At 39.2% G+C, this 14106-nt stretch overlaps 1 protein-coding gene across 1 annotated transcript; it reads right to left on the bottom strand.

Annotated features, from left to right (window-relative positions):
* Positions 1–9277: 9277 nt before the first annotated feature.
* Positions 9278–13758, bottom strand: SPIN4 (spindlin family member 4). The gene has a single exon (XM_027534551.1). The coding sequence runs from the start codon at positions 13007–13009 to the stop codon at positions 12260–12262; it is 750 nt and encodes a 249-aa protein (XP_027390352.1). The 5' UTR covers positions 13010–13758; the 3' UTR covers positions 9278–12259.
* Between the last annotated feature and the right edge of the window lie 348 nt (positions 13759–14106).

Raw genomic sequence — 14106 nt, forward strand, 5'->3', positions numbered from 1 at the left:
AGTCCTCCAGAAGTAGTTCACTTTCAACTGGCAAGGCCAGAAATAACAACTCTCCATCCCTATGTCATAATTTTGTTCACAGGTACCTTGTTAATCTTTTCCTTCTGCAAAATATCACACTAATCCATTTCATTGATGACATTATGTTGACTGGGCCTAGTGATCAAGAAGTCACAACTTTTTTAGATTCATTAGTGTTAGGCTTTTGCATATTACAGGGTGAAAAATAAATCCAACTAAAATTCAAGGGTCTTCTAACTCACTGAAATTTCTAGGGGTCAAATCAAGTTATCCCTTCAAACACGAAGGATAAGTTGTTGCATCTAAACCTTTTACAACCAAGAAAGAAGTCATAGGACTTCTCGGTCTCCAGAATCACAAGATAATTCCTAAAATGAATGAATTAATTAATATTATTGGTTTTGTTTGTCTGGAGAACCCTGATATCACACTCAGTTCAGTTCAGTTCAGTCTCTCAGTCATGTCCGACTCTTTGCGGCCCCATGAATCACAGTACACGAGGCCTCGCTGTCCATCACCAACTCCCGGAGTTCACTCAGACTCACATCCATCAAGTCAGTGATGCCATCCAACCATCTCATCCTCTGTCATCCCCTTCTCCTCCTGCCCCCAATCCCTCCTAGCATCAGAGTCTTTTCCAATGAGTCAACTCTTTGCATGAGGTGGCCAAAGTACTGGAGTTTCAGCTTTAGCATCATTCCTTCCAAAGAAATCCCAGGGCTGATCTCCTTCAGAATGGACTGGTTGGATCTCCTTGCAGTCCAAGGGACTCTCAAGAGTCTTCTCCAACACCACAGTTCAAAAGCATCAATTCTTCGGCGCTCAGCCTTCTTAACAGTCCAACTCTCACATCCATACATGACCACAGGAAAAACCATAGCCTTGACTAGATGGACCTTTGTTGGCAAAGTAATGTCTCTGCTTCTCAATATGCTATCTAGGTTGGTCATAACTTTCCTTCCAAGGAGTAAGCGTCTTTTAATTTTATGGCTGCAGTCACCATCTGCAGTGATTTTGGAGCCCCAAAAAATAAAGTCTGACACTGTTTCCACTGTTTCCCCATCTATTTCCCATGAAGTGATGGGACAGGATGCCATGATCTTCGTTTTCTGAATGTTGAATTTTAAGCCAACTTTTTCACTCTCCTTTTTCACCTTCATCAAGAGGCTTTTGAGTTCCTCTTAACTTTCTGTCATAATGGTGGTGTCATCTGCATATCTGAGGTTATTGATATTTCTCCTGGCAATCTTGATTCCAGCTTGTGCTTCTTCCAGCTCAGCGTTTCTCATTATGTACTCTGCATATAAGTTAAATAAGCAGGGTGACAATATACAGCCTTGACATACTCCTTTTCTTGTTTGGAACCAGTCTGTTGTTCCATGTCCAGTTCTAACTGTTGCTTCCTGACCTGCATACAGATTTCTCAAGAGGCAGGTCAGGTGGTCTGGTATTCCCATCTCTTTCAAAATTTTCCACAGTTTATTGTGATCCACACAAAGGCTTTGGCATAATCAATAAAGCAGAAATAGATGCTTTTCTGGAACTCTCTTGCTTTTTCGATGATCCAGCAGATGTTGGCAATTTGGTCTCTGGTTCCTGTGCCTTTTCTAAAACCAGCTAGAACAACTGGATGTTCACAGTTCATGTATTGCTAAAGCCTGGCTTGGAGAATTTTGAGCATTACTTTACTAGCGTGTGGGATGAGTGCAATTGTGCAGTAGTTTGAACATTCTTTGGCATTGCCTTTCTTTGGGATTGGAATAAAAACTGACTTTTTCCAGTCCTGTGGCCACTGCTGAGTTTTCCAAATTTGCTGGTATATTGAGTGCAGCACTGTCACAGCATCATCTTTCAGGATTTGAAATAGTTCAACTGGAATTCCATCACCTCCACTAGCTTTGTTCGTAGTGATGCTTTCTAAGGCCCACTAGACTTCACATTCCAGTATGTCTGGCTCTAGATCAGTGATCACACCATCGTGATTATCTGCATCGTGAAGATCTTTTTGTACAGTTCTTCTGTGTATTCTTGCCACCTCTTCTTAATACCTTCTGCTTCTGTTAGGCCCATACCATTTCTGTCCTTTATCGAGCCCATCTTTTCATGAAATGTTCCCTTGGTATCTCTAGTTTTCTTGCAGAGATCTCTAGTCTTTCCCATTCTGTTATTTTCCTCTATTTCTTTGCATTGATCACTGAAGAAGGCTTTCTTATCTCTTCTTGCTATTCTTTGGAACTCTGCATTCAGACGCTTATATCTTTTTTTTTCTCCTTTGCTTTTCGCTTCTCTTCTTTTCACAGCAATTTGTAAGGCCTCCCCAGACAGCCGTTTTGCTTTTTTCCATTTCTTTTCCATGGGGATGGTCTTGATCCCTGTCTCCTGTACAATGTCACGAACCTCATTCCATAGTTCATCAGGCACTCTATCTATCAGATCTAGGCCCTTAAATCTATTTCTCACTTCCACTGCATAATCGTAAGGGATTTGATTTAGCTCATATCTGAATGGTCTAGTGGTTTTACCTACTTTCTTCAATTTAAGTCTGAATTTGGAAATAAGGAGTTCATGATCTGAGTCACAGTCAGCTCCTGGTCTTGTTTTTGCTGACTGTATAGAGCTTCTCCATCTTTGGCTGCAAAGAATATAATCAGTTTATTTTGGTGTTGACCATCTGGTTATGTCTATGTGTAGAGTCTTCTCTTGTGTTGTTGGAAGAGGGTGTTTGCTATGACCAGTGCATTTTCTTGGCAAAACTCTATTAGTCTTTCCCTGCTTCATTCCGTATTCCAAGGCCAAATTTGCCTGTTACTCCAGGTGTTTCTTGACTTCCTACTTTTGCATTCCAGTCCCCTATAATGAAAAGGACATCTTTTTTGGGTGTTAGTTCTAAAAGGTCTTGGAGGTCTTCATAGAACCGTTCAACTTCAGCTTCTTCAGCATATCTGGTTGGGGCATATACTTGGATTACTGTGATATTGAATGGTTTGCCTTGGAAACAAGCAGAGATCATTCTGTTGTTTTTGAGATTGCATCCAAGTACTGCATTTCGAACTCTTTTTTGACCATGATGGCTACTCCATTTCTTCTGGGGGATTTCTGCCTGCAGTAGTAGATATAATTGTCATCTGAGTTAAATTCACCCATTCCAGGTGAGAACCGGCGGCTGCGACCAGTACATTTAGCACTGGCGGCTACCCCACGTCCCAAGTCAGGGTAGAAGCTGGGAGGACCCCATGCCCAAGAGGACCGGCCAATAGGAGTTACCCCACGTCCGAGGTTAGGGGCAGAGGCCGAGAGTGCCAGGCTGCGACTGCGCAGGAACGGCCGAGAGGAGCTACCCCACGTCCAAGGCCAGGGGCAGCGGCTAGGAGGAGCAACCCCACCTCCAAGGAGTGGTGGCTGTGTGGGCGCAGGAGGGCCTAGAGGAGCTACTCCACATTCAAGGTCAGGAGGGGTGGCGGTGAGGAGATACCCCTCGTCCAAGGTAAGGAGCAGCGGCTGCGCTTTGCTGGAGCAGCCATGAAGAGATACACCACATCCAAGATAAGAGAAACCCAAGTAAGATGGTAGGTGTTGCAAGAGGGCATCAGGGGGCAGACACACTGAAACCATAATCACAGAAAACTAGTCAATCTAATCACACTAGGACCACAGCCTTGTCTAACTCAATGAAACTAAGCCATACCCATGGGGCCACCCAAGACAGACGGGTCATGGTGGAGAGGTCTGACAGAATGTGGTTCACTGGTGAAGGGAATGGCAAACCACTTCAGTATTCTTGCCTTGAGAACCCCATGATCAGTATGAAAAGGCAAAAGGATACTGAAAGAGGAACTCCCCAGGTCAGTAGGTGCCCAATATGCTACTGGAGATCAGTGGAGAAATAACTCCAGAAAGAATGAAGGGATGGAGCCAAAGCAAAAACAATACCCACTTGTGGATGTGACTGGTGATAGAAGCAAGGTCCAATGCTGTAAAGAGCAATATTGCGTAGGAACCTGGAATGTCAGGTCCATGAATCAAGGCAAATTGGTAGTGGTCAAACAAGTGATGGCAAGAGTGAACATCGACATTCTAGGAATCAGCAAACTAAAATGGACTGGAATGGGTGAATTTAACTCAGACGACCATTATATCTACTACTGCAGGCAGGAATCCTTCAGAAGAAATGGAGTAGCCATCATGGTCAGCAAAAAATATCAAACTAATACATCTGAATTCATATGGAACATGTGCACACCTATAACTTTTTAATAATATTTATCACATTCTTTTTATGTTGCTTTATAGAGTTTCATACTCATCTTATTGGTATGAAGGCTACTTGAAGAATAAAAGACCTTGTGTTACTCATCATGGTATTTCAACATAGCCTCTAGAAAAATATCTAGCACATGTTTCTTCATTCTGTGAATGAAGGAAAGATGTAAACAAGTACTAATAAAAAATAACTACAGCAGAAAGCCTGACTTATCAAAAGCACCTGTGCATATAGTTTTCTTTGGGGATTATTTAAGTGTCTTTAAAAATGAGCTTATATTCTTTATGTTATGAATGCTTAATGAAGGAATGAAGGATAGGTATAGAAAATATGTGAAGGAAAGAAAACATGAATTCTTTTCATTTACAAAATCCTTGAATATAGTTTAAGCAGTCATGAGTAAGTCCAGAAACAGAACGCATTAGTTCAGTAAAATAATCAGAAATTTATTGATAAATTATTTCTATCTTATTAAAAAAAAAGATTTTGTCCAAACAACAGACAATAGTGACATTTTACATCTCATTCATGTGTTCTGAGCCTGTTCAGATACAGACTAAAAGAGAAGAAAAAGAAGATCTTTTGCACCTACATTTACTAGTTTATCCTTCAGTTTTGTGTTCTTTCCTTTTATATTCACACTCTGAAAATATTGCCCATCCCACACCTTAACTTTTTAATCTCAACAGATAAATAATTAGCCTAGAGGTATTTCCTTATATAATCAACCACAATATTGACTCCTCCTCAAAATGCTCCTTAATATTCATTTCTAAAAATTATTAGCTTACAAATTTCTGTCTGAATTGCTATTGTGACCACTCATCTAGAATCTTTTGTCCCAGTCTCCAACATTTTCACCACACCATTCAAGATTATCTGATGGAATTCCAGAGGTATGAAAGATTGAATGCTCATTTTAACTTAATCTCTCTTCAATACCCTTATCTGAAGAAAACCAAGATTCTGAGTTAGCAAGCTGGCAGAATAAGGGAATGAATATATTAGAGATGATGAGTTTTCCAGGGATGGTAAAGAGGAAAAAAAGCTCATAGGCCAAAGGGGCAAAGAAGACCAAACAGACAGAATTTTGTTTGATGATGAAGGAGGTATTTTAAGTCAGATCATTTAATGAGTGAAACAAAGAAAATTGTCATATTTTTGCCAAAATGTATGACCTCCTATCTTGTTCAGATTAAAATCCAAATTCTTTACTGTGGTCCATAATATTGTAAGTGGGCTTTAAGAAACATCACTACACACAAAGCTGGTGGAGGTGACGGAATTCCAGTTGAGCTATTTCAAATCTTAAAGCATGATGCTATGAATGTGCTACACTCAATATGCCAGCAAAATTGGAAGACTCAGCAGTGGCCACAGGACTGGAAAAGGTCAATTTTCATTCCAATCCCAAAGAAAGGCAATGCCAAAGAATGCTCAAAGTACCACACAATTGCACTCATCTCACATGCTAGTAAAGTAATGCTCAAAATTCTCCAAGCCAGGTTTCAGCAGTATGTGAACTGTGAACTTCCAGATGTTCAAGCTGGTTTTAGAAAGGGCAGAGGAACCAGAGATCAAATTGCCAACATCTATTGGATCAATGAAAAAGCAAGAGTTCCAGAAAAAGATCTACTTCTGCTTTACTGACTATGCCAAAGCCTTTGACTGTGTGGATCAACACAAACTGTGGAAAATTCTGAAAGAGATGGGAATACCAAACCACCTGACCTGCCTCCTGAGAAATCTGTATGCAGGTCAGGAAGCAACAGTTAGAACTGGACATGGAACAACAGACTGGTTCCATAGGGAAAGAAGTATGTCAAGGCTGTATATTGTCACCCTGCTTATTAAATTATATGCAGAGTACATCATGAGAAACGTTGGACTGGATGAAGCACAAGCTGGAATCAAGATTACCAGGAGAAATATCAGTAAACTCAGATATGCAGATGACACCACCCTTATGGCAGAAAGTGAAAAAGAACTGAAGAGCCTCTTGATGAAAGTGAAAGAGGAGAGTGAAAAAGTTGGCTTAAAGCTCAACATTCAGAAAACTAAGATCATGGCATCCAGTCCCATCACTTCATGGGAAATAGATGGGGAAATTGTAGAAACAGTGGCTGACTGTATTTTTTTTTTTTTTGGCCTCCAAAATCACTGCAGATGGTGATTGCAGCCATAAAATTAAAAGACACTTACTCCTTGGAAGGAAAGTTATGACCAACCTAGATAGCATATTAAAAAGCAGATACATTACTTTGCCAACAAAAGGTCCGTCTAGTCAAGGCTATGGTTTTTCCAGTAGTCATGTATGGATGTAAGAGTTGGACTATAAAGAAAACTGAGTGCCAAAAAATGATGGTGAATTGTGGTGTTGGAGAAGACTCTTGAGAGTTCCTTCTCAAGGAGATCCAACCAGTCCATCCTATAGGAAATCAGTCCTGAATATTCATTGGAAGAACTGATGCTGAAGGTGAAACTATGATACTTTGGCCACCTGATGCGAAGAACTGACTCATTTGAAAAGACACTTATGTTGGTAAAGACTGAAGGTGGGAGGAGAAGGGAACGACAGAGGATGAGATAGTTCGATGGCATCACTGACTCAATGGACATGAGTTTGAGTGGACTCCAGGAGTTGTGATGGACAGGGAGACCTGGTGTATTGCAGTTCATGGGGTTGCAATGAGTCAGACATGACTAACAACTGAACTGAACTGAACTGAACTGATAAGATTATACGGATCTGGCCCCTGACAAACTCTCTGATCTCATCTCCTCCCATTCTCCTCCTTGTTCACTTCCAATCTGGCCACACTAGGCTGCTTTCTCAAACCTCCAGGCACATTACATCTCAAGGCACCAGCAATGTGATTTGCTTCTTCACTTTATTCAGCGTGTGTGCCTGCTTATTTGCTTTGGTCATGTCTGACTCTTTGCGACCCAATGGACTACTGCCTGTCAGACTCCTCTGTCCATGGGATTCTCCAGGCAAGAATACTGGAGTGGATTGCCATGTCTTTCTCCAGTGGATCTTCCCAACCCAAGGATTGAACCCACGTCTCTTATGTGTACCTGCATTGGCAGCCAGGTTCTTTACCACTAGCACTACCTGTGAAGCCCCCTCAATTTATTGAGGTGTTTACTCAAATCTTGTCTCTTCTGAGAGGATTCCTATCCATATATATAGAATAGTATGCCCAAGACCCTACTCTGTTTCTTTATTTACTCTGCTTTACTTTTTTTCAAACCCATCATCACAATCTGATGTATGTATAAGGTGTGTTGGGGGAATGTCTCCTCTCAGGAGGATGAAAACTAAAAGCACTATTGAAGGAAGGATTTTTTTTCTGGCTATTTCCCTCTTCTATACCTGTCATAACTATTTTGTGGTCCTGCCTCTGATTTAGTGTCAGAATTTGAGAGAACTCTGCTATCAACAAGGAAGAATAAAAGACCTGATTCTAGACTGTTGGTCCAAGAAGAAGGGAATGCCAGTCTGTCTCTTCCCAATAGAATGTATGTAAGTTTCAAGAGAATAGAGTTTTTATTCACTGTCTGGTCACGGTTGAGCCTCCCTCTGACTCAAAGCAAGCAGGTATGATATCAGTTTTATCATAAAATAATCTGAAATTTAGTTCTAGTTGAGGAGGCCAGAAAATTAGGGGATAAATACATAGATGGTGAACACAGAATTCTACATTGATTTTTTTTCCTATCTTCCTCCCACTAAGATGTAGTTCCATATTTTGCTCACTGCTGTATATTTAACTTCTAAAACAGAGTTAGACCCAGAGTGAAAATTTGATCTGACTAAAAAGTTGTGGGATATTTCCAAATCATGATGAGACAATATAAGTCCTAAGGGTTAGGGGTATAAAGGTGGTCATGGCTGCCTTCTATCTCCCTTTAAAATAACAATGATTTTGTTCAGACTGTTCACTGCTCTGTTTCCAGGTTCTAGGCCAGGGCTGAGCCTCACTCTCTTACTATATGTTAAAAGTCCATCGTCATCATGGAATAATGTAATGTTTGGTTCAGAACTTGGGGCCAAGTGAGAGATCAGGGACTAGGAAACAACATTATATATCTAAATATATATATGTATATATAGTTGTATTTTTTGTTGTAGTCTGAAGACAAACTATATAGTTTGTCACTTAGTACATATTCACTCATCTAACCCTTTAATGAAATTTATCACACTCTTTTTATGTTGTTTTGTAGTGTTTTGTACTCACCTTACATCTTGTTATTTGTCTGAAGGTTACTTGAAAGATAAAAGACCATGTGTTAAAGGACGCTTTTTGTTTTGTCCACTGCTATGTCCCAAACTCTTAAAACAGTTCCAGGATTGGGGGCAGCCCTAATTCTGAGTGTCAGAAAGTAGGATAACGCCAATATTATCATGGAAAAATATAAGGTCTATTTCTAATCTTGAGGTCAGTGGTGGGTGGTGGATAGCTGCCTCACTACAGTCAGGATAAAATGTCCTTGAGAGGTGAAATTTTGTCTTTTTTAGTCAACTGCCAGTGCTGTGGCTAGGGCCAAGCCTGGATATCAGGAGTGGCAAAAGTACCTAGAAGAGAAACTTGCATTCTAAGGTCAGTGTTACTGTTATTTCTGCAGTTGCAATCCATTTCCCAATTGGAAACAAAAGGAGATCCCTACAACAAAAATTAAAAGAAATTTCACATGATTTAAAGTTTACTGTTCATGTTGAATTTTTCTTTTAAATACAGAAATCAATACTATTATCAACTATGGTATATTTTCAACTATGGTATATTTTCAATAAAAAATAAAACATAAGCAAGATTCACACTAAATTCATGATAGTGTCTCTCTCTGCAGAGGAAGGAAACTTTATATTTTGCAAATATGCCAAATATTGACATTTGCTAATTCTAAGTGAAGGTAAATAGATGTTTCTTATGTCTTTCATACTTTCCATACTATGTTTTCATTTTTCAAAATAAAATTCAAAGAGAATTTAAAACAGTCGGAGATGGCTTTATTACAATGTTTTCAAAATTGAACATATCTAAGATATATGCATATACAGCACACAAAGACATAAAGCATCTGAATAATACAAGAAAGAAGCCTGTAATAGAGAAAACTTTAAATTTTGTATTTCACAGAGGAATATACATTCCTTTATAACAGAAAGCTTGAATAAACCAATTATCATTGAAGAGATAAAAAAGTGGATTAAAGATCTACCACTGAAATTGTCACCAGGATTAGACTGTTTTTATAGCTCATTACTAGCTAGTTTTTAAAGAACAAATAATTCTAATGCTATTTAAACTACTCCAGGACACAGTAAAATGGTTGAAAACTTGTAATTTCATTTTTTAAAGCTAGCACAATTTTAATAACAAAACTTGTAAAATACAATTTCACTTTGAAATGTAAATACAATAATACTAAATAAAATATTAGTTAATAATATCCAGCAATATATCAGATGATTATTACACCATGACCAAGTGGGATTTATTCCAGATACACAAATTTGGTTCAATATCAAATACCTACCACTCTAATTCATTATGCCAACAAATTAAAGGAAAAAAATCATACTATTTTATCAATAGACACTGAAAAGATATTTGATAAACTTCAGGAGCCACTTTTAGTAATAATGCTAAGTGAAACAGGAAGAGATGAAATTCCCTAAACATGTTAATGGTTAATGACTATTTACCAATAACCAACAGTAAATGTCATATTAATAGAGAATACTAAAGACAAATCCATGAAAATTAAGAACCAGACAGGCATGTCTGTCATAATCATTATTCAACATTTTTTGGAGAATCCAGATAATGTAATAATGATTAATATAAACATTGTAAGAAATAAAATGATCTTTATTTGCAGGTGAGATGATTGTATATCTAAAAAGTCCCAAATATTCTATTTAAAAGACCCCGTATAATTCAGAGGATTTTATAAGATGAAAATAGAAGGAAAATAACTCTAGTTTGTATATATTGCCAAAAATACAAATGAGGAGGAAAAGATACATTTCAAAATGTGACAAAAACTGTAAAAATATTTAGAGATAAATTTAATCAGATGTAATGAACCTATACGAAGAACATTACAAAAACACAACCAAAAAATTTTAATGATGTACGGAAATTCTCAAGTATTTACAATTAATATTACTATTAAAATCATCCTCTAATAGAAATGCAGAAATATAATACAATTCTAGGACATCACACTTTTTTAAAAGTGGAAAGAATGCTGACAAATTTCATGTCAAAGAATGAATGTCTAGGACAAATTACATAAAGGAAAAAAAAAAACAACTAGTGACAGGGGACTTGCTTTACCAAGTCAAGCTATTACAATTAAAATAATGTGATACAATTAAAATAATGTGATAGCTTGACCAAGTCAAGCTAGTACAATTAAAATAATGTGATACTGGCTCAGAAACTGGAAAATGGGTGATTTATTTAATAAATGTGATAGCATAACCAAGTATACAATGTGAACAAAATGTGTAGTTGAACGTCTATCTTATGCCATACACAAAAATAAATTCCTGATGGATCACATAGTTATTAGTGACACGCCGAGGGGGCTTTAATGCGGAAATAATGTAGGTAAACATTTGTATGACTAGGGGTGGGAGCATTCAGCTGAAAAAGACAAGAAACCCAAAAGCTTAAAAGGAGATAGGAATCTAAATTAAAAAACAAAAACAAAAAAAAAACTATACAGTAAAAAAGAGAAGATATCAATAAAGTCAATATTAATGATAGAATGGAGAAAACCATAACACATGTGGGCTACAACTGACTAATAAGCACAACATAGAAAACATATTTAGAATTACTACAGATTTATAAGGAAAAGATCAACTATTTGATAGAAAATGAGCAAAAGATAAGAATTAGCAATCACAAAAAGTCCAAATAGTAAAAGACAAAAACAAAAAACTCATTGAGTTTGTCAATTAAAGGGACAATACTATGTAATTTTTCACCATTCAGGTTTGCAAATACCAAAGTGTGCTGCTGTAGGAGATGCTGGAAAATGATCACTTTGATTTGGGATGGCAATTTTGTAGTAACTCTTAAAATTAAATATACACCTACCTAGCAGTCCCATTTCTGGGAAGCTACTCTATAGAAATAAAAGCCTCAGTATGTATTGTAGCAGTGCTATGATGGAAAAAAAAGAAAATAACTTAAAAGACCATCAAAAATGTAATGGTACATAAATTGTATCATATTGGTAAATAAGTATGTACTGTGTATGCAGCTGTTAGAAAGAAGGAAGACAAGGAGAAATAGAAGGAAAGGGGAAATGAGTGATTCATTTAACAATGTGATGGTACAATTCAGCATTCAATATAAGTACAATGCATAGTTGGACCTCTATCTTATACCATATACAGAAATACATTCCAGGGGGAGATGGAAAAGAGACAGAGGCATGGGAGAGATCGAGAGATATCTGTAGTTACTGACCAGAAGAATATATCAAGTGAGAAAAGCAATTACAGAGAAATAATGTGGCTTGCTGTTTCTGTAGAAAGGACAACAAATTTCCTTTAGGCAAATGGAGAAAACATGGAAGGATATACATTATGTTCTTAACATTTGTTACCTGGGGAGAAAAAAAAAAAGGTAAGGCAAAGAATGGAAGAGGGGAAGATATAGTGTGTATACACCATTTATTTTTCTTTATCTAGTTTTCCATTGTTGAAATTTTATGAATTTTTCAATTTTCTATTAACATCCTATTTAAAAATTTTATTAGAGAACAAGGTAATATAAAAAGTACCAAAGTATACTTGGGGCAAAATTGTGGAACTAGTCAATGTAAATTTGGTGCACAGTAATTAATAACTTCTTTAACCTCTGACACCAAAACTGTTCTCAAAAGTTCACACAACATATTTTACATTTAATCATTCCACAACTTCTGCAATAGTATAACGAATCTTTAGGGTGTTTTCACCAAACCATAGACATAAATGTGAATATCATCATCAAACTTAATGAAGTAGACAGATGGCTTGGCCACAACTTGGTGGATGAAAATGCCGGTTCTCTTGGACCCATCATCTTTGGCGTGCTCCACCTGCTTGCCCACAAGGCTGTCGACAACTTCTCCAGGCTCCCGTTCTGCTGCAGGGAAATAGTAGTTGGAATCTGGAATGATGCGCAGGTCACCATCTTTGTAGTCATCCAGCAGTGTGTACATATAAAGGACTGGATCTTTCTCATAGGTGATGTAAAACCAAGTGTCCATCACAGGAGCTCGTGCCAGGACCATGCCCTTCCATTCATCTTTCGTACCGTGCTCACCCTCAAACACATGACCTACTGCCTTGCCAATCAGGGAATCTGCCAGGCGCGAATCAATGCGAGGAGTTGGCACTCTCTCAGGAAGGATCTCTAGCGCTAAAACTCTCTTATCTCGGTGCAGTTCTAGCCCATACACACTATCCTTGCCATCATATTTGATGATGTAGAGAGTGGGCTTCACGGAAACCTGCTCAAGCACGGTGCCTTTCCACTGCTCCACAGGCTCGTTGCCTTCCTTCCAGCCGTGTTGAATGCGGCAGCCAACTATGTTTCTACGGGTGAGGAAAGTGGGCTTGCGCCGCTGCTTCCTGTGGGTGTGCCTTTTCTTCATCAGGTATGCGGACACGCCATCTACGCCCATTGGAGGCACTGTTGGGGGCGACATGGCTAGGGTTTAAGGAGGCTCGGCAACGTTGACACTTGCTAGATTAAACTAACAAAAAGTCAACGCTATCCAGTATGAGATCTTTCTTTCGTGATCTCCCAAAAAAGACAGATCCTGTCCTGTCCGTTCTCCTCCTTTCCCGAAAGGCAAGACTCTCACTAAGGCTTGGCAGAAACGCTCTAACTCTGGGCACTAGAACAGAGGGGGCCTCTTGACAGTGTTCCCTCCCGCTCCGGAGAGGTATCTGCAAGCAGTGGCGGTTGCCGCTGGAGATGGCGGGCTTGCGTGTGTTGTCCGCGCCTTGAGCCCGCCCCGACTCCCAACCCTAAGTCCCCAGAATTGACCACTTAGCTGTTATCGATGGTGCGATGGATGCAGAACGGCGACGGAGGAGAGGACGGGAAAGAGATAAGAGGACGGCAGCAGCGCCAAAGTCGCCGGTGGCGGCGGTTCTTTGAGAAGTCCGCGCGGCCTCGGTTTAGCAATGTTTCTCTGCTCGGCCTAACTCTGGCGCCAGGGTTTTTGCCGCTTCGGGAACCCGACCCCTCCGAGCCCGCCAGAGCCTCAGCCTCGGCCCCGCCCCCGCCCCCGCCATTCCGCCTTCCGCTCAGCCAGCAGCAGCAACAGCAGCAGCAGGGCGGGTTAGTGCGCACACTGCTTTCGTCCACATAGTCTCAGGCTCTCCTTCATTTCCTCACGCGCTCCCCGACTGCTTCCCTCAAACCCAAGCCAGACTGTCTGGCTCCCCTCCTCCTACTCTCTGGCCGTCTGTCACCCACTACCCTCCTCCACAGCCTCTCCATCTGCTTTCTATCTTCCAGGAATTCCTCACAAAGCTTTTTTTAAAAAATAATATTCAACATACACACAGAGTTTGTCCATACAATTTTTTTTTTTTAGGATAAGTAAATGCTGTTGTACAGTCCACCATCTTGATCCAAAATCTCCTTTATATTTTCTACTTGATCACTCATGATAATGCTTTTTTATGTATAGTTTTCTGAATGCAAAATAAGTGTACTGACACTGTGGAGATTTTCTGAAATTCAGTGAAATAAAAACCGACACTAACCTTAATCTTACCATCTAGATATACA

The sequence above is a fragment of the Bos indicus x Bos taurus genome, chromosome X (assembly GCF_003369695.1).
Source record: "Bos indicus x Bos taurus breed Angus x Brahman F1 hybrid chromosome X, Bos_hybrid_MaternalHap_v2.0, whole genome shotgun sequence".
NCBI lineage: Eukaryota > Metazoa > Chordata > Mammalia > Artiodactyla > Bovidae > Bos > Bos indicus x Bos taurus.

What these genes read in the sequence shown, in the direction of transcription:
- SPIN4 (XM_027534551.1), bottom strand. Translation starts at nt 13,009, where the DNA reads ATGTCGCCCCCAACAGTGCCTCCAATGGGCGTAGATGGCGTGTCCGCA.